At 37.6% G+C, this 21,670-nt stretch overlaps 1 protein-coding gene across 1 annotated transcript; it reads left to right on the top strand.

The window, feature by feature from the left end:
* DEPDC1B (DEP domain containing 1B) lies at window positions 1-19,842 on the top strand. Its single transcript, XM_017811073.1, has 11 exons — window positions 1-90; window positions 521-786; window positions 5,423-5,558; window positions 7,478-7,605; window positions 9,716-9,846; window positions 10,900-10,947; window positions 11,393-11,533; window positions 14,668-14,834; window positions 16,260-16,436; window positions 17,095-17,280; window positions 17,594-19,842. Exons 1-11 carry the CDS (start codon window positions 43-45, stop codon window positions 17,753-17,755), a joined length of 1,590 nt encoding a protein of 529 aa, XP_017666562.1. The 5' UTR covers window positions 1-42; the 3' UTR covers window positions 17,756-19,842.
* Window positions 19,843-21,670: the final 1,828 nt, after the last annotated feature.

Genomic DNA, 21,670 nt, shown 5'->3' with positions numbered 1-21,670 from the left:
GCGAGGATTCAAACGCGGCGCGGAGCCGGCGCGGCCTCCCCGATGGAGCCGCGGCTGGTGGGGCCCGGCCCTTACCGCGCCACACGCCTGGTGAGTGCCCCGCTGCCCCCCGGCAGCTCTGCCCCCGGGACTGCTCTGCGCCCACGGCTGCTCCCTCTCCAGTCTTCTGGGTGCCGGCCGCTGCTGCCAGGCTGGCTCCGTGCGGGGCGGGGGCGCCCAGTGCAGGCGCTGCGGAGCGGCGCGGCAGGTCCAGCCTTTTGTCCCGCCTAAGAGAGGTTAAAAGGCCGTGTCTGTAGGGCGGCAGATATATGAGGCTCTAAATATTTCAGCTTCCTAGACCTGTGTTTGTTTTCAGGTCTTTTATCTTTTATCTTTCAGTGTTCTCGCAAACGCAGATTTGCGAGAAAATTGTGTAGCTCTGCTTTCAGGGTTTCAAGTTTTTGCTTTCTGATCGCGCTTGTAGAGCCAAAATGCTCCTGGGCGCAGAGTTCCCGTAACGGATTTTGTTCTCCTCCCTTAGTGGAACGAGATAATAGAACTCTTCCGTGCCGGGATGCCCGTACGGAAGCACCGCTGTCGTTTCAAAAGCTACGAGCGTTGCTTCAAAGCTTCGGAGGCGGTGGATATTTTGCATGAGCTACTCGGCTCTAATCAAAATTTCGGCCCAGAGGTGACTCGCGATCAAACAGTTAAGCTGCTTAAAAAGTTCCTGAAAAACCATGTTATCGAAGATATTAAAGGAAGGTGGGGCAAAGAGGACTTCCAAGATGATGGCCATTTGTATCGGTAAGTTTGTATATAGTGATGAAAAATTTTGGTTTTTTTGGAAACAAGGTGTAATAACTCTTGTTCATGTCTTACAAGTATTTTTGTAGAATGCCTCTGGAAAACTGTTGATGTGTTCCTCCCCTTCCTTTTAAAGACTTTATTTTACTTAGAAATGGGTAACTGTCAAGATTTAATGTTTGGCTTCAGTTTTCTTGTCTGTTTTTAAATATCTTTGAAGGTCACTTCTATTCAGTTACATTCTGTAAATACTAACAAAATCTTTTACAGTTTCACAAGGTAGCAAGTTCTGATTGCTGTCGGTGGACATCAGGTTTGTTGGTGTTGGAAGAGTACATATCAAGGTGACGTAGATGGAAGTGAGATTGCCACTGTTCATCCAGCTCCAGTTGTCCTCCTTCTCCCCCAACCCCATGAGTATTTTGGTTGCTGTTTCTGCTCCTTCTGAGAGAAGAGAAAGGTCTTCTGAATCTAAGCAATTAATAATGTAACCTATTTTATGGTCCTTAGTTTATAGATTGAAATTGTCATAGAAGAGACAAAGCTTTGTTTGCTTACTGTTTAGCCTCTCAACTGGTGGCTTGTTAACAGAGGAAAAGATTTTTCTTTGTAAGAAAAACTTAGCGTTACTGGAGTGGATTCTTTGACCTCTTGTGACCTCAGTTAAGGTTTGGATGTCCAGAAGTTGTGGGTTATGAATTTGTACCATCTTGTAGTGTCTTGTTCAGTGCACAAGTAGTATAAAAATGACCATTATCTTAAGTACGGATTTGTAACTTTTAGCGTGGTGAGTCTTCTTTTTAGGAAATGGGAATTATCTTCATGCAAAGTAATAGGGAAAGTAAGTTAGCAATAAGCCTATACTTCTACTTGTTATAGCTTTTACTGCATAATTAAATTTTACATGTTAATTTTTATATCATGTTTTCTTACTATCCTCTTTGGAAAAAATAAGTAATACTGAATCCCACTTGCTATGTATGAAGTTTATTTTTCAGTTTGCTCTATTGCTCTTTTGCTCTAGTTTGTGTGTAGACCGAACCTAAACTTTTTTGCTGTTTGGTCTGTATGCCTATGCTGTAAGTGCAGTTGGTCATTACTCTCAAAATTTTATTTATTAATTTGGAAGACTTAAAAAATAAGAGGTTTGTATGCTGTAATTTTTTTCCTTGGTTATAAACAAACTTGGGTCAAGGCACTTTTTTCTGAAAATACTGTGGTTTATGTTAGGCTTGTGTTATTTACAGTCAGATTGGATCAGATTTGTGTTAAATTTTAGAATTTGTGACTCAAGTGTGAAGGACACGTGTATCAAAGGTCTTGTTTCTGAAGATACCTTGAGAATCTCACCCAAGAAAATCCCTTGCTAAGTATCTCAAAACAATACAGGCTCTGCAGTCTGTGAGCCGATGTGACTGAAGGCTGCAAAAGGATGTTGAGGAAGTATCATGTGTACTTGTTCTTAAATTCTTTGGCCACCTGCTTATGACTGTTATGGAAGGGCAAGAGAATGTGACAGTTTAGCTAGTCGTTGACCAGCTCAGGTTGGGAAACAGGCATGGAAGACAAGAGCTGCAGAGGATCTTAGGTCTTTGACCTTAATAAGGTTAAATATAAAGGGGTGGTATCGAGTGGGTTTTTTACCTGTTACAACCAAGTCAGAAAAGGAGTTAGGTTCTGCTGCAGCACATGGTGCTGGGTATGTTGTTGGTTTGGTACATTCCTAGCCCAGTCCTGATATGCCTATTCTAAATGAGAGCACTACCTGCACAGATTTTTTTTGCCGGTGTCTCCTTTCTTTCTGGACATGGACTCTTGTCAAAAGATTTAATATGGGTTTTGGTAACTGCTGGTATTACAGTATGTCTCTTTGGTTTGGGTTTGCCATGTTCATGAGGCTGTGGGATTTTTTGTTCATTTGTTTCACGTTAGCATCCTGACACATTAAAATTAATTTTTTCTTTCATTCATTTGTATTTTCAGGCATGACTTGCCTGAGCTGCAGGCTGTGGAAATTGGTTGGGTGAAATATTTCTGTCCTTTTAATTTTCTGTGTGCTCTGCCTAATGACCTGCTGTTGAATAAGAGACCTCTTTTGTTATGTATTTTGTTTTGATATTCTTTCTTCACTTCCCATTGAAAAGATAACTTTTTAACTAAAACTACCTTTCATGCATCTTGAACTGGAGATAGCTTTTCTCTGACAGGGCTTATTGCATAAATAAGCTATGTATTTTACGCATGGCTTTAAATACCAAAACGTGGGTTTTTCCCTATTTATGGAACTAAACATTGATTTTCAAGCCCATTTTACTCATGCATTTCATGTCCTGGCGGCTCCCTCTGGTGGACTTTCCTAATGTTATATTGAAAATAGTATCTTTTTATCTTCACTGTGTTGATGCAAGTAGTGGTACGAGTCCATTCCACTGACAGTGCTTACTCTGGAAATATTGACATACTATATGCCTTTTCTGTAAATTTATCTGTTAATATGCTGTGACTGTACCCTGTGGTGCACAGTTGTCATTCATTACCTTCACATATAAGTGTGGCTGTCTGCTCTTCTTTACTTCATGGAGTATGCAAAAGAGATGTTGTCAAATCTTGATTTGCTTGAGGGTATTTGGCAAGTATTAAATATGAAGGTGAGATCTAATGTGACTTCTAAAAATAGAACACACAGACACATAGTTTTTTTCTGACCAACTGACTCAGTTTAGTCTACAATAGTGAGTGAGAAGTTACAGTTTTGGAAGCTGTCAGGCTTTACGTTTTTTTTGAATTGCAGCAATTCTATTAAAAGCAAAAGGGTTACTGCTCTTGCATTGATAGCAAACTTTTGGAATGCAGCTCTAATAATTGTTATACCATTGGGACCCATGTTGGTTGACCTTGTTCTCTATCCTCTGTTCTAGACACAAAGATGTATCTCTATTTCCTCTTTGTACAGAGTCCTAAAACTAGTGTTGCTGGCTATAAACCATTTTGATCTCGATGTGTCAAGCTTGGAATGCTCCTCAGCTTCTAGATTTGAGTAACGTTAATCTTTTCATCATAAAATCAGGGAGTTTTCATTGTTCATCCAAAAACTTGTCTTCATCTAGATCTTGCTGTAATGCTGTGTGAAAAAGGGGAATGTACACCTCCTTTTCCTGCTTGTAAGAACTCATTCTTTCACTGGTTGTTTGTGAATCAGGGCAGCAAATGGCACAAAGCTTAACACTGTGAAGAAATAGAGATGAAACAGGGAACTGCTGAAAATAGTATAAGGCAAAGGAAAAAGGCTGCACATGGTTAACATCAAACTCTAAGAAATAGTATCTGAAAAATGGTTGAGAACAGTCAACAGCTGAACATCTGCCATCTAATCTGGTTCACTTTCAAAAGGCAGAGTAAATCTTGCAGGATTAATATGAGATGCTCGCCGCTCCTTCTCAGGGTTTGTCTGATGGAAATGATATCGCTGTGTTGCATATACTCTGTTGAAGAGCACTGTGGACGATGCCAAATGGTCTCAGTATTCATGGTAAAAACCCTTGTGTGTTTAACCCATGCAGAGTAACACTACTGGACTAACAACACTGCAATACAAAACTATATAAAAAACTTATTAAACTAAATTAAAACTTATTGGAACTGCATGAGAGGATGGAGAAACCTGAGGATTTTTTTGAGTGTATCTTTCTAGTAGGATACATATGCATGCTATCTAGCAGTGTACAAGCTCTTTTTGCAAAATCACAGACATAACTGTCTTTTACATTCAGATTGAAAGAGTGAGTGAGGCTTAAGTAGTTTCTTGAAGCATCAGGAATCTCAGCATCTAAGACCTAGGAGTGAAAGTAAACAAGATCAGGTCTGGGCCAGTCTGAAGACGTGTTGCCACCTAACTGATTTGTCTTTGTGGTGTGCTGTCATTAATTCCTTTGTGCATGGCTTAGCAGTAATTTGATTCTGATCAAGCTGGATAGTTTGTTTTCCTTGTTTTCTACAAGGGCTGGTTTAGGGCTTATTGCTGCTAATTTCTTCAAGGCACTTCTTGAAATGCCTTAAAAAGTGAATTAGTTATCTGCGCAACAGATGGAAAAAGACTCCAGAGAACTACAGGTTATAGTCTTCGCATAGGAAACATGTAAATACAAAAGAACATGGTAATGTTGATAAAATTTTGTGTGGACACTTGCATGCACTTTAATTAAATACAAATATTGGTCACGTGTCTTAGATATGTAGCTTTACTTTAGGACATACGTGCTAACAACACACTTGACATGGGGGAAATCCTACCTGCAGCTTTTTCAGCAGAATCCATGTCTTCTAGTGATGACCTGGTCAGCTGTCTGTGTACAGGCAGCTGGTGCTATATGAAATGCACTGGAATATCAGACTTTTACCCAAGGCTCGGCTATGTCATGGGAGGTTCAAAGGACCTGAACTGTTCAAGAGCAGCAGCTGGAGGCCAAATAAGACGCCTCACTGTGTTTTACATAGCACTTAATACCAGTCTCCAGGGAACACTGAATGTCCAAGGCATTTGTTGTATTTCTGCATGTGATGGCCTGCTACAGTTTTACATTAGTAAATATGGATTAGGTTGGTGTTCAGAGGCTTTAAAAATATTCTCTAATTGTAGATTTCCTCCTTCCTCACCACTGAAGTCATATCCAAAGAAACCTTCATGTGGAAAGGAAATAATTAAATTTCCAGACTGGAATGAACCGAAGGCTGGCACTTCTCAAGAACACATCCCAGTGAAATCCGTCACAACGGTAAAACACCCAGTTTTCACTTCCTCAGACATAAGCATATTTGTAAAGCAAAACCAAACTAATGACCTCTTTGTTGTGGCACAAAATACTTGATTATAAAATGAAATGCCAAACACTTTTATTTTAAAAATTTTAACAACTCCTGGACATGGTAAAAGCCTAGGCTTTTGTAGTTATGTATATTCTAAGTCCTTCCTCCAGCGTATGTGTGTGTTCTCATATTTTGTGAACTCTTGAAACTTCTTCGATAATTTTTGCCTTTTTATTACTGCATTTCAGTGCAGGACACTGGCCTTGGATTTCTTGGTGATCCATAGACTGTTTGGAAAACTATCTCCTACCATTTTGCTGGACATCTAAAGTTTCTGAATGAATGGTTATTCCATATTTGCAATCCAATTAACTGTGTGCAAATCAAGTGCACTTTTTATGTACAGCAAGTTTCTGAAGAGGGAAAACATGGTCCTAAGAACTTCAATACTAGGTAGAAGATTAGGATAGAAGAAAAGAGAGTGCCAAAGACTAGTCAAGAGAATAGAGTATTTTAATTACTGAGCAAGTTTCTGCTGAAGTTTTAAAATGCTACAGCTTCTAGCTGTCTGCTCTAAATTTTCATCCAAGCATCCTGGCCTGCTAAGAGTTAGGAAAAGACTGCCTCTATGCATCTGACTCAGATGCAACAGCATGCAGTCTGGCATAGCTCAAAATCTCTTTCATTGGCAGTTTGGATTAATACAGTGAACTGCAAGTTGAAGTAACTGAGGCAAAGGTATAACCTTCTTTCTGCTAGCTCGTTTATAATAAGGTGTATCTTCCACTGGAATGCTGAAGAAAACAGATACCTGTAAATGGTGGCATCTTGAGTTGCTCCAGTATCAATCTGAGCACTTACTGGCTGTATGTGGATTGATGAGCATGATTCTGTGTTGTGAAATTCTGATGTGGAAGACCAGACTCTTAATTTCAGAGGGTGCTATTTGTTTCAAACTAGCTCTAGTCTAGTGTCATGAAATGACAGACGATTAGCACTTGGAGTAATTAAGTGCATTCCTGGAGTGTATTTTGTGGTTTGGTTGTGATCACAAGTAATACTTTTAATGTGCTTTAGCACTGCTCTGTGATACAAATCAAAGAACTGGGAATGACTAGGAGTTTTGTGTTGAAAAGTATGTTGCTGGTATGAACTGTATTGTATGTCCATCCACTGACACCTTAATGACAATCTTCAAGTGTCAGCCTTGGATTGAAGGTTGGGTAAAGGATAGTAGTTTTCTGCATTCTCAGCTGTACTTTATTCTGTTGTAATGATGGACTGATGAGTGTCTTCAGATGTAGCTATTTGCTTTTAGTTTCTTCATATATAAAACCTGCTAATGAACTTGATGTTTAGTTATGATCAGTATATGCTGAAAAAGGATGAATTGTTTCTAATTCCTTGGTATTTCATCTAATAATTCTCCAATAACTTTTCCATAAGCAGATGTGTAATCTTAAAATGGTAGATGAACTGATTTTAATCATGGAGACAACCTGAACACAGGATTAAAGGCCATTGACTCCTCAACTTTAATGGTTACTCTGATACACATAATTTTTCGGCTTTGGACAAGTTCATCATGGCTGGGCTTCGCGAACGAGGATTTAGGAAGGGCTCTACCCACATTTGTTGCAAGCGCGTTGGTGGCTAAAAAGGCCAATACGAGATAGGCATGGCCGGTTGCATTTGGACAAGTTAAGGAATTGAGAAAAGATGTGTGTGTGATGGAGAAAAATGTTTCACACCTGTGAAACACACTCACTCACATCCTGAAGACTTTACTGGAATTTAGGAATGCTTGAAATGCTGTACCACAATTGTAATATACTGTTTAATACTTGAAAAGGCACCAGTTAATGAGGAGAGTTTTTTCTGATTTCAGAACTCCGAGATGTGGTACAAGCGACACAGTATAGCTATAGGGGAAGTACCGGCATGCAAACTTGTGTTCCGCAGAGAGCTAACACAAACAAATATAGAAGAGATATGGAAATCCATGACTTTGTCACAGTGAGTATACTTGTGAGTCAAGTTATGGTAACACTGTGTAGTAGGTAATAGTCTTGCCTGTCTTCTCTGGTAATGCTTGTAATTTCACCCACTCACTTTTCATCGCTGCCTTCAAAGCTATAGTGTCTAGATTATACTACTCTCTACTACTCTCAATTTGTTATTTGGCTAACAAATTCAGCAAAAAAATTTTATTGTGCTTGGTACCTTTTGACTTTTTCATGTCGTGTTATGCTAGTCCTTTTGTTGTGTGGGCTTTGTCTTATTTGATCACTTTTTTCTCTCAGTCTTCTTTTTTTTCTCGTTTCTATGAAATAGAAGCACTCATGTAGGAATGCAACACTATGAAACCTTTCAATGTCAAGTACAATACTTTGTATGAAATAAATGGAGTATCTACTTGAGTGCTGAAGGCTTTGCGAGTCAGATATTCTTTAGTATATTCAAAAGGAATATCCCATGCAAAGTTGAAGTAATTGTTTAAGACAATTTATGCAGGGGTAAAAAAATAATACACATTAGCTAATATTACAGCACAGTTGAGGCCTTACTAAACTTTAATGTAAACCTAGCACATTATGTGCATGTAATGAACTCGATGCTGAGGCAAGCAGCTTTGGTGACAGCACGATTGGCAGCGTGTACTTTAGTGCATGTGCACTGCCAGGTTTCCTCAAAGATGGAGATTGCAGGGGAGTGGAGGGACCCTCTGGTCTTTGCCTGCAGCTCACATGGTATTGCCTGATGGGACCTGGGCAACAGGGCCAGGGACAATGGTGACCAAGCCCCTCCTTCACACAGAGACCCCTATGGAGCACTAGCAAACAGGGTTGGCACAGTAGTTTGTGTGAAAGGGTCCTGAAACCCTGCCAGCTTGACCAGGGAGCAATGGTATTAGCCCAGCAAAAGCTATGGCCTTTCTAAGTCTGATGGTGGACCCCTGGAACCACCAGAGCTCTGTGTTGCAAGATCATGACTGGGGGAAATGGGAGAATCGCAGTTCACCCTGAACTTGTTTGAAACTTGCTACTCCAGCTGGATGCACTTAAATCCGTGGAGGCCAATGGGATTCATCCCAGAGTACTGAAAGAGCTGGATGATGTCATTGCAGATCTCTCTCCATTATTTTCAACTGACCTGGGAGCCCAGAGAGGTCCCAATTGATTGGAAGCTGGCAAATATTTTCCCGAGTTTTAAGAAGGCTAAGAGTGAAGATCCTGGTAGTTACAATCCTGTCAGTCTCCCTTCAGTGCTTGGTAAAATGATGGAAAAGGTTATTTTGGGATTTAATGACAAATACTTGAGAGACAATGCAGTCATTGATCAAAGCCATCACAGTTTCAACAGGGAAAAGTCCTGCTTGATCAATTCAATTTCCTTTTATGACAAGGTCCCCCTTGACCAAGGGACAAAGAGAAAACAATAGATGTGCTGGTTTTGGATTTTGGCAAAGCTTTTGATACTGTCTCTTGCAGTATCCTTCTAGGTAAACTGTCAACATGCATAGAGAATGTCCAGAAGACAGCAACTAAGATGGTGAAAGGTCTTGAGGGCAAAATTTAGGAGGAGAGGCTGAGGTCACTTGGTTTGTTCAACTTTGAGAAGGTTGGGGAGTGACCTCATTGTAGTATACAAATTCAAGGGAGGCAGAGATGCAGATGATCTTTGGTGACCAGCAGTAGGAAACAAGGAGATGGAATCAGGCTGTGTCAGGGAATTTCAGACTCCACGTTAGGAAATGGTTCTTCACTGAGAGGGTGATTGGGCACTGGAACCAGGCTCCCCAGGAAAGTTTACACGGCACCAAGCCTGACAAAGTTCAAGTGTTTGGGCAATGCTCTCAGGCACATGGTGTGATTTTTGGGGCTGTGGTACCCAAACCGGGAGTTGGAGTCCTTGTGGGTTCCTTCTTGCTCAGGATATTCTGTGAATCTAGGTAGTCCTGTGAGGAGCGGGAGTTGCGCTCTATCCTTATGGCTGCTGTCCAACTGGAGATATTCTCTATGAAATGGAGGCCTCCTTTTTTCAGAATTGTATCTATCCAAATACTTTATGTTTGCTTTTTCTAGATTAGATGATGTGTGAACTATGTGTTTATGTGTTTTTACAGATTACAAAAGGTCTTGGGTTTGGATTCTCTGGATGAAGTGTTAGACGTAAAACTTGTGAATTCAAAACATATAGTTCAAAATGCATACAATGTCAATAAGCAAGGCATTGTCACTTTAGAAGACAAATCAAGTGAGTATTTTAGAAGTTTTCATTTAAATTTTTTATATTGTAGTTTACTAGTATAAAGTATTAGCTCTAATTTATACTAGCCTGTAGCATCTTTATACTTGTATGATCACATCTGTACTAGGGTTTTTACAAAGTAGGAGGCCATTGTTCTCCTCTGACATCCCATTGGAGAAGTCAGTGTTTATTTCATATTTACTCTCTTAAACATATTCCAGCTTTAGGGTTGAAAAATGAAGATGGAAGCGCAGCAAATTTTTACTATTTATAAAGATAGGGATTTTATTCACTTCAAGGTGGCTTTCTCAACCCTGCCCTTTCAGCTGCCTGAACTGAAGTGTTTACATAAAGAAAAAATGTATTAAAAATTGGGAGAGAGCCAAAATATACACTGAGAGATACTTAAAAAATTTTGAGTTTTCAGTCAATGTGTTGTGAAGATAGTATCATGTTTAGAACTCCTTTCCACATCAGGGAGAAAATAAAGCATCTTCGCTGCTCTGACATATCACACTGTTGTTGCCATCATGATTTTCACAAGTTTTGTAGAGGAATTAAGTATGATATTGAAACCTGGTTTGATTGTGAATGAAACATCCTTCACAATGTGTATGTGGGCATTTTAAAGACAGTTGGAGCACTTTAAAGTATTAACTTCAGCCTCATAGAAATGACAGAACTGAATATACAAGTGCTTTTCATCATCTTCAGTGCAAAGTAAACACTTCACTGTATTGCACTGGTGAAGGTATAGCTTGAATTAGTTTGTCTGATTTTTTTAGGGTAGGTTAAGGATTTGTGATGTGATCCATTTTGCTGATTGAGTTGCAAGAGCAGAATGCATACATGGTTGACAGGGAATACTGAAGATACTGAATTATAGATGTAATTCAAGTTAGATCCTACATTAAGGTATAGCCTGACTCTGGAGTCAGTTCATTTACTACACAGGAGGAACTTGTTACAGTGTTTTCAGCTGTGCTTTTATCCTACAGTTAGATATTTTTCTATTTTTTTTCCCTCCTTTTAATTTCTGTCTGTTTCTTCCCCATGCAGAGGAACTACCTCACTGGATATTATCTGCAATGAAATGTCTAGCAAATTGTAAGTAATTCAGGAGGGGGAAAAATACCCCACAAACAGCCCACCCCCGTAAAAATCAATTGAATTGACTGTGCCTTTACCACTTTATCAAATCCTGTTTATATTCACTTTCACTACTTTTTATGAAAATTGCCTAAACAAAGTTGGAAAAGACTTGCCAGCATGCATTCTCCTTCCAGTGCAGCTTATTTCAATGAAGTATATAATGGTTTAACTATTCTGTTCATGTTTTTCCTCTACTATGTGTCTTCACTAGACCTGTTGGGAATAGATCAATTTAGTAGATCAATAAAATTTCACTTATTTTGAAGAATGAGTCTTTTCTTTTTTTTTTCCTCTAATGGTGTATTTGCATGAACTGAATTAGAAAATACTGATCTGGTTGGTGGCTTAAAATCAATGTTCTGTCTCTCTTTCTTTCCTCCCCTTTTTTTTTTCTTCGTAGGGCCCAGCTGCTCAGATTTGAAGCAGCCTACATATGTAGGCTTTGAAAGAGATGTTTTCAAAACTATAGTCGACTACTTTGACCAGATGAAAGAACCTCTTCTCACATTTCATTTTTTTGATGTTTTTGTTAGTGTGTTAGGTAAGTAGTTTGGGAGATAATGAAAAAATTATTCTTTGGAATTAATTTCCTGGAGTTAATTTACTATACTTAAATAGTATTACAGCTGAATTCTTTAGGATTTGTCCTTTCCATTCTACATAGAACACAGTTTAATATTTAAATTTATTTTATATCACAAGGTAATACTTGTATCCTTTTGATCACAATAGTTCAAAAGTCTTCCATTCCTTGTCTTAATTTTTAAATGCCTCTGTTCATTGCTCAGCATCTAACAGATGGATTTTAACAGATTTTTCTTTCTTTACAAATGCTTAAATGTCTTAAAAATTCTCATAAGCTTTTAGAAATTGCTTGACTGAAGTCTAGATTAGAAAGGATTAGGGCTATAAGCACTGTTTTTAACCCTGGAAATATGACATTTGAAGGAAATTGAAATCCTTTTTTGCTTAAATTTAGAAATTACAATAACTAATCCACTGCTTCTTTGAAGCAGTGGTTTTGTTATTAACTATACCTTTTCAGTAGTTCACACTATCTTAAATTCACCTATTCTCATCCTATAGATGGCCTATTGAAAGACAGTAAAAGTAAAAATATTTGATTACATTTTATGGGTGCATTTCAGAAAAAAAAAACTGAGTTGAAAAGTAAGCATGCTTTGTATCATGTCAGTTTTTTGAACTTCTTTTCCTGTGAACAACATTGCTTTTAGTAAACTGTTGTGATGAAAAACGAATTCAGAATAACACTTCTCTTTCTGGAATTTAGTATTGTTATATTTTCTTAGTTCACAATCTTTCATCATTCTGAATATAGTTCCATTTCTGTCTTCTTTTTATTAGACAACAAATATTCTTGATAATATTTTTAAAAATTATTCCTCTCCTTTCATACTCTATTTCTGTTTACTTTGCCATTGTTTTTTATATCTTTCAGGTTTTAGGAGTTTTATTTCCCATAATTTCTCAGATGGAAAATTGAGAGAAGGATTTCATACCAATGTGCATATGGAAATCAATGAAAAAAGTGCACTGTTTCAAAAAGTCAAAAATTAGTTTTGTGATCTCTTTCACAAAAAAATGAGATGATCATATGGAATCATATCTTCTAAACATATGCACTAGTATGCTGGTTAAATTTTCTTTGAAATTAGAGAAAGCGTTGCTTTAAAAATTAACTACAGTGCTTTACCAGTGTGCTTTGAACACTGTCTCTAAGTGCTGCCCTACTAACTACTGCACATTTTTTTTTAATAACAGTTCCACTTTTACACAGTGTGGAATTGACCAAAATGGTCAATGAGGGGATAGCAGTGGTGAATACTGTTTATGTTGAGAGTGGTAAAGCTTTCAACACTGTCCTTCATCACATCCTTATAGGCAACCTCAGGAAGTACAGGCTGAAAAGGTGGGTAGTGAGGTAAACTCAGAAATCAGTGGAGTTGCTGGGCTCAGAGGGTTGTGATCAGTGGCACAAAATTCAGCTGACTGTCCCTTAGTGGTGAGTCCCCCAGGGCTGATAATGGGCCAGTAATGGTTAACACTTCATTTATGACCTGGGTGATGGGACATTCTGTCCTAAACAAGGACAGAGTGCACTAACCAAGCTTGCACAATATTGCAAAATGGGGAAAAGTGGCTAAATGCAGCAGAGGGTTGTACTGCTGTGCAGAGGGACCTTGACTTACTAGAGAAATAGGTAAACAGGGATTTCATAAAGTTAAAAAAAGGGAATTGCCAAGCCCTCTTCTGGGGAGGAAAAAGTCCATGCACCAGTGAATGCTGGGGATGGGGGGGCCTGATTTGAAAGAAGCTTTGCTGAGAAGTCCTTGGAAGTCCTGGTGGGCACTAATGTGACCATGAGCCAGCAGTGTGTCTTTGAAGCAAAGAATATCAGCAGCATTCATAACTGCATTGACAGCATTGCCAGCAGGTTGAGGGAGATACTTCCTCAGCACTAGTTAGCAAGTCCAGTAAACACAGCAAAAATTATTAAGTCTTGGAACATGTGCCATATAGGAAAAGGCTGAAAGCAGGGACTGTTTAGCCTGAAAAGCAGAAGGCTCAGAGAGAATCTTAATAATGTGTATAAAAGATTGATATGGGAGGAGAATAGAAGGAGCCAGATCAGTGATACCCAATGACGGGGCAAGAGACAATGGGCAGGAACAGAAGTACAGGAAACCACATTTATATAAAGGAAAATAGCATTTTAATTGGGAGGTCGTTAAACAGTGGAAGTGGTTGACCAGAGAGACTGTGGAATCTTCATCTTTGAAGGTATTCAAAACCTGGCAGGACATAGTCCTGGGCATCTTGCTGTAGATGAACCTGCTTTGAGCATGGGAAGAGGTCTATATATTCTCCAGAGATCTCTTCGAACCTCCATAATCCTATGGGAAAAAAAGTCTATTTGTTTTCTTCCTTTTTTAATAGAATTTACTGTTAGATGTCAGTCATGCAGGTATTTTGCTTCCTGACTTTTCTTAGTGCTGTTTAGGCAAATTTGTAATAGACGCTTCCTTTGCACAGCCTTATAAACCCAAAATGGTGGTGGTCAGACCTCTTTATAGATGAGATCTAAACTATTATCAGATTCTACTGTGCATGTCCAGTCTTCAAATATCTCTACCATGCTCACGGGATTGTTTTCTCAAGAGTCTGTAAGCAGAGTTAGGCACCAGTTTAACCCCTACAGGTGTGAGGAACATGTCGGTATTGTCATAGCTGTCACTGATGTATAAGCACATGTTTATGTTTCTCTGATTGTTGCCACAGGCTTAACATTTTACTGTGGTTGCTACACCTGTGCATACCATCTCAGTTATGTTTAGAGCCGAGGGAATTAAAGTGCAAAGGATGAATCAAAACATTGTAGTTTTTCATGTATCCTAATATCTAGAATTGTTTGTTATGGTTATTAATATTTTCCAGTGCATCAGAAGGAAATCTAAATACTTAAACAAGCCACCCAGATCTAGTAGGCCAACTCTAGGAATATCTTCCTAGTCTCTTTGGGAACTGAAGTCCTAAGGCAGTCTTGATTGAGTAAGAAAGGAATTTGGGGAGTTTAATATAGAAACGTTGTGTTAAATGTTATGGAAATACTTAACTGAGAAATGTTGCCCTACCTCCTGATCTTGTATAAACCAGGACTGCTGCAAAAACACAGCAAGGCTGTAGAAGCTCTTCAGATATCTTGTCTCCTGCTGCCACCAGAAAATCGAAAAAGACTACAGCTGTTGGTGAGAATGATGGCAAGAATTAGCCTCAACAAAGATTTGCCACCTCTTTCTGAATCAGTGAGGACCAGAACTTTGGTACGTATAAATGTGAGGCAAAAGGTCGAGGACAAGGCTTTTGGAGTAGCACGGATTGAAGATTCTTACTGGAGAGTGTATACATAATACAGTTTGCTTGTTGGAAGAGTGGTTTGTCTATCTATTCTAGCCATGTTGAAAGCTAATCTGAATTTGAATAAACTGGAATTTCATGGTAATTTGTGAGCACACGAAGAAGTTGCTTAGAATTTTAGAGGTTTCCTTATCTTTCAAAGTTAAATCCCCACTGATTTCTCTATTCAGTAGAAAAACCCAAACAAACAAACAACCCCAAACAAATAAACAAAAAAAAACTAGCAGAGGAGGTCTCTGGTGTTCTTTATCATTGCAGTGTGAATGAAAAAGACTTCCTGTTTCAGTCAAGGTTAGAAATACATAGCTGCATATTTTGATTTACCTGTTTTCAGCCATTTAAAAAACTGGCTGAAACCAGTTCATTTCATTAGTAATTTTTTTTCCACCACAAAAGTCTCTGAAAAGAATTTTAATCAGACTTTGACAAAGCTGTATTTTTTGCTAATGCTTTTTCTTAACAATTCCAACTGGCTAAGAACATGTATTTATTTTGGTTAATTTTAAAGTCTTTGAAAATTAAGTGCAATGCAAAACTAAGCTGTAGAGCTATTCTATAAAAATTCTATAGTAATGTGCATAAATCTAAATTTGTTCCACAGCAATTAAGATTTTAATTAACTCTGAATAACACTTGATTAAAATAATTATTTTTTTGACTGCTAAGGTTATAATTTAATTAACTGTAAATGGTCTTTTATTTAAATAGTTATGTTATAATCTAAATGTTATTTTTAGAAGTGAATCCTTACAGTCCAAGTATTTCGTACTAGGTTTTAATTCCACTACGTAGTCTATGGTACATGACAGAAATCCTTATTACCTTCTGTGCTTTCAACGTTAGAAATGATCAGTGCACAGACATAATGCTTGAGCACAAGACTACACGAAGTGAACTGGACCTGAAATTTGGTTTGATGATTTCAGAATAGTGGTATTCAGTTTTCCATCTCATACTTAACTTCTATGAAAGTTCTGTGTTATTTTAAAAGAATCTCTAAATACTTATTATCTGGTTAACTGTAAATAGCCATGTGAAGTGGCTATTTGACCAAGTCTTGAGAACAAAATAGAATTCATCCATTCTAAGTCTAAAGTCAGGATTGGATTATCTATATGAGGCAGGAGTAATCTTCAATCCATCACTAACATAATGTCACTGTACATAACAAGTTTTTTTTTTTTTATTATACGAGTATGTTGGAAGTACAGTTAAGTATTGTGATGTTAAAATATTTATTCTACAAGGTCACTTTTTAAATGTAGCCTGATTCCCTACTCCTCAGTCCCAAACAGAAAAATGCATGATAATGATGTTGCTTTTTTTCTCAGATGGTTCAGGCGTTTTCCCGTTGTATCCTCTGCTCAAATGATGAAATAGATTTGGATGAACTGCTTGCTGCCAAACTAGTATCTTTTCTCATGGATAATTATCAAGAGATCTTAAGTGTTCCTTCTGCTCTAAAATCTTCTGTAGAGGATCATGTTATACGTCTCCAGAGAGTCCAAGTAAGTATCTAGTGAAAAAGCCTCTTTTGTCTCTGTGTTTCTAGGTCAAATTTAACCTTTGTTCTCCGAAGTTCAGCAGTTCTTAAAACACTTTGTTCTGTCTCTGTTAGCTTCTGAAGAGCTAACTAATTCTGACTACTGATATTCAACCTTAACTATGTGTTCATATGCAACTAAGCAAGTCTTGAATGGTTTAGAGACAAGAACTTTAAAGTACGTTTTCCTGTTAATCAGCACTATCTTTTCCATGGAATGGGTAAACTACGTAATAGTGAGGAAAACTGTGAATTATAAAGTGCTTTCATTAATGTTGTAACCTTTTTTTTTAGAGCCATCCTTACTTGATCATTTATTTATAACTCTGTTTCCTGATACCATATTTTGTTTTGTTCAAAGCTGGCTTTTAGTTCCTCTATCTTTATTTTCTGGTGAAAAAGTAACTTTAAACTTATTTCAAGAGTTGAACAGGCTTCCTTTGTGTCATGTTTTTTGACTTACTGGAACTCACTTGATTAGTAGAAGAGATAGAAAGTACAGTTTAGGGTCTGTATGCCATATCTTCTCTACCTGATGTTTCTGGGTGGTCAGTTAATTAAGCCAGTTTTTGTAAATTGTTTGCAGAAAACATAACGCTCTTTTTTTTTTACTATTTCTTCAGATTAAATGTGCTAGAGCTGATACTGATGCAACATTTCCTCCTCCACCATTTTGTCACCAAATCAGTACAGATGAATTTGAATACCAGAGGGCAACTGGCTCTCAAGAACCACTGGCAGCTTTGTTGGATGAAATTGTAATGAATAAAGAAATACCTGTGAAAGATAAAAAGAAGAAACTCAAGCAAGTAAATAAAAATTGCTCTACAGTCTCTAATTTGAACTTAAAAAGTTTTATCAAGTCTTAGACATGTATTCCTGTACAGAAATACTGAAATTTAAAATGGCGTGTATACTTGGGGGTATCAACTTTATATCATTAGAACTGGAATACTGTGATGAATCAACCCATATTAGAAAATTAGGTGATATTTTCTATATATGGAGATGTAGAAAGTCCATTAGAGAAATAATTTTCCTGCTGCAGAAGTGGAGGTTGCACTGTAGTAGTTTATTTTACAAGTTGCTCAAATTCTAATTTGAATTAATGTACTTTTCTAGTTTCAGAAATCTTACCCTGAAGTGTATAGAGTACGATTTCCTACACCTGAAACTGAAGCAGTGCTATTTCCTGAAAAAACTAAACAGAAACCACCAATCCTGATATGGGCCTTAAAAAAGCCTTTTCAACCATTTCACAGAACCAGAAGCTTTCGGATGTAAATGGTTTGAAATATATCAACGAACTGAGACAGAATATTTTATCAATGGATTTTATGCAAAAGAAGCCTGAGCCATCATGTAGCTACTGAAAAAACTACTGGGGATACTACTGAGATGATAGAAAATGTTGAAAGAAGAAGAGAGTATCGAGGTGGTAGAAATATGAGACATTTTATTGGAATGGGCTGCCCAGGGAGGTGGTGGATTCCCTGTCCCTGGAGGTGTTTAAGATGAGACTGGATGTGGTACTTAGTGCCATGGTCTAATAACCATGGTGGTGTTGGATCAAGGGTTGGACTTGATGATCTCGGAGGTCTTTTCCAATGTGCTTGATTCTATGATTTTATGATTATCAGTATTTTTGTAAGTTATTAGTTTTTTAAATGTCTGTTGTTTTAAAACAAGCAAACAAAGAAAAACCAGCAGTAAAAACAACAAAAAACCAAACAATAAAACCCACAACATACTCAAGGGGATTATTCTATATGGGTGATAATGTACTCTTGCTGTGGCTTGATTTGCCCATCATTTCAAGGTCTAAATGTATTTGTGTGCAATGTATTGTTGGTAACTATTCAATGGATTTTTTTTTTTACCTGAAAATGAGCCTCTTGCATAAACTAGGCCATGTTTGTGCACATATAGCTTGAAGAATTAACTTGCTGTACATGCTTGAGTGAATATGGAACACTGGATTTTGGTTTGCTGTTTGTGAGAGACTGAAATATTGAAGATTAATTACTCAAACAATTGGTCATTTGTAAAAGCAATGTGCTTTGCTGAGGCCAGGTTTGCACCCTCAACTGAGAGGATGTGAAGAGTTTTGAGTGTGTGGTGGCAAAACCTCTGATCTGCAGAAGGACAGCCCAGGGTGCAGAGCCGGTGAGCACCCACCACCAGAGGATGACCACAACAAACTGACTTCTGTTTAGCAAAAAGCTGGGTTTTAAGACAGATAAGGGAAGAGTCCTATAAAAAGCAGATCCTGTGAGGTGTGATAATGCTTTCTACGATGCCAGTTTCAACAACTGGCTCAAGTATAAAATTCTCCATCCCGGAAGAGGTACTGGGACATTCACACGTAGGCCTGAGGGTATTCATTCCTTCTGTTAAGGCATAATTGGTTTGAGAAACAGCAGTCATGTCTTAGAAGGGGTCATAAACCATCAAAGACCCCCAAACTGCCCCCAGAACTTTCCATGAGAGGACTGTGCATGATCTACAGTGTTACAACAGACAGTATAAACTCCCCCCTCCAGGGGGAGAGGTTCCTGGATGTTGCCACCTGAACCTGAATGTTTATGAATGCATTGAACTTTATGTTTCATGGGCTTCCCCCACCCCTGATGGATCAAGTTTGCAACCATCACTTTGACCAACAGACATGGTAATTGCAATCAAGTCTTGTTGGGTGGTGGTATCTCTCCTTTCCACTATCTACTCTTATCCTTTGTTTCTCTTTCTTGTATATTTTCTTGGGTGTTATTTTTATACCTTTATATTACTGTATTTCTGTAGATAAACCCAAACCTGCTACACATCTTGTTTCCATTGCAATCAAATTGTTCCAAAATAAACCTGACATACATACATACGTGTGTATGTGTGTGTGTGTGTGTGCGTAAAAATCCACCAGTCATTCTGTTTTGTTTCATGCTAATCTGCCCCAAGGGATCGGTTATGACCTCAGGGGCAGATCATAACACTGTTGGACATCTTGATAACCCTGATATGTCAGATTTATTTTGGAAAACTGTAAAAACTAATTCTTAATTTTCTGAATTCATATGATGCATTACAGCATGAGTCAACTCCTGTTGAAATTCCATTAACTTTCTGTAATGCTGACCCATTCTTTTAAGCAACCCAGTCTTTCCCATATGCTTTTACTACATATTGCTGTACAAAACTGGCTGCTTGACAATGGCATATATTTTATCAAAAAAATCTAAAGCCTTATGTTTCCTCTGGAAGTGGAATTCAAATACTGAAGTGGCGTTGTAGCATATATGCATTTATTGATTCAGTTTGTTTTGTGTTATGGAATCTACTGTACCCATAACTTGACTGTACCCATACTTGATTCTGACGGCACTTTTAGCTATTAAAGCATTACCATTTTCCTCTATATACTTTGAGTGGTGATTTCTCGTTATCCATTAGATATTTAAAGAACATTTTATACCTTATTGAATGTCAGAGTAATCTATACAGGAGAGAAGACAGCTGAAATCTCAACAAATTTCTATCTGACATTTTAGTAGGCAATGCAACATTGACAGCATTTGCACTTTACTAACCTCCTAACCAGTCAATAAACTTTGCAATGTATTTAGAAGTTAGTTGGTTTAATAGATTGGATTATTTCTTGGACAGTGTGATTTGGAACAGTACACATTTTCATGATGTTGTCATGGTGATACTTAAGCTTCTTATCAGTAATCTTTGACTTAATCAAATTTAATACAAAAAAGTACACTTCTCAAATAATGAGGAAGCATTAAAATTACTTTTAAAAATGGTCTGAGGCCAGTTCTTACCTTTTGTGCTAAATCTTCAAGGGTGACGTAATGTTTCAGAAATGCCATACTATTCTGTGTGTTTACATGGTGTCAAACTTTGTCTGACTGTACTACTCATATAGAATAATTTAGTTCCATCACTAATCTGTGAAGTATAATAAGATTGTTCAGAAAGCAAGTCTTGCATAAAAGTGGAAGTCCTCCTGACCCATTGGTTCCTAGTGACACATCTGTGACAGTTTTGCTATAGCATTTCCTCAAAAAGGAAGAATGGTATTTATTTTCCTTTCTTGAGAAGGGAGCTGAGTCTTTGCTTAACATTACTCTTTTTCCTTACACAAACAGCTTGCTTCAGCTTCTAAATTAACAATCAGTCATCTGGAAAACCCTTTGGTCTAGTCCTCTGCTGTTCCTTGAGTAACTCTTAGTTGTTAATACATAAGGATTATTTAATTGCTCGTATTTTATGGTCTGTTTAACTCACCTGATTGATTTACGAGGATCGTGGTATCAGTTGTTTGCACTCATGACTTTACAGAATGATTGTTGACTAATGTTACTTTTTGAAACTATTTTCAGATAATACTTCACTTCATATTGGAGGAACCTTAGGCAAAATCTGGGTGATCGTGCCTTCATATTCCACTAAGTGGAAAAAAGTACTAATGTGGAAAAGGTGGTATGTTATTACCACACTTTTTACTCTACTGCTGTGATATGCCAGAGCTTTTTCCATCTCTTCTAAGCAGATATTTTACTTTATAAGAGCATCTCTTTCTTTCACAGAGGCTGTTCTAACTCAAATAATTGTCTTTATCTCTTGATTACAATTTTTTAAGTCTATTGCCTAAGAGCTTATGATTCGAGCTTTAGATAAGCTCATACTTCTTAGATTTTAAATCCATACACTCATATATATAATTCTGTAGGTATTTTATTAGTTTGGAAATTCTAGTGTACTTTATAATAGCTCTAAAGCATTAATATTACTATTTTCATCAATTAATTAGGCTTGAAGCAAAAGAGTGAGCAGAGAATCTTTTCAGAAAAAGAAAGCCTATAAAATGGGTTTAGAACTTATATAGGTTTTTAACTCTGTTTTCAAGTATTTGCTGTGTGATATTTTCTAATAAACATCTCTTCCTGTATTTGGTGTCCGTTTTTGATTTGGTTTTTTTCGCCCCAGAATCTTAGATTATAGGATAGTTATGCATCCAGGATATTATTTATCTCCTCTATAAATCATGTTTGAGAATTGAGTGTTCCATTCTACTGACTGTTGTCCTAGTTAGCACAGCTGAGAGCAGTTCATCATGGTATGGGTGTAACCCAAAACTGTGTATTCTATAGCCTTCCATGCCATTTCCCAGAAACTGTTGTCAATAGACTATTC

This window comes from Lepidothrix coronata, unplaced genomic scaffold (assembly GCF_001604755.1).
Source record: "Lepidothrix coronata isolate B3197 unplaced genomic scaffold, Lepidothrix_coronata-1.0 Scaffold31, whole genome shotgun sequence".
NCBI lineage: Eukaryota > Metazoa > Chordata > Aves > Passeriformes > Pipridae > Lepidothrix > Lepidothrix coronata.
The sequence above is the reverse complement of the archived record's forward strand: the minus strand, read 5'-3'. Positions and strand labels throughout refer to the sequence as shown.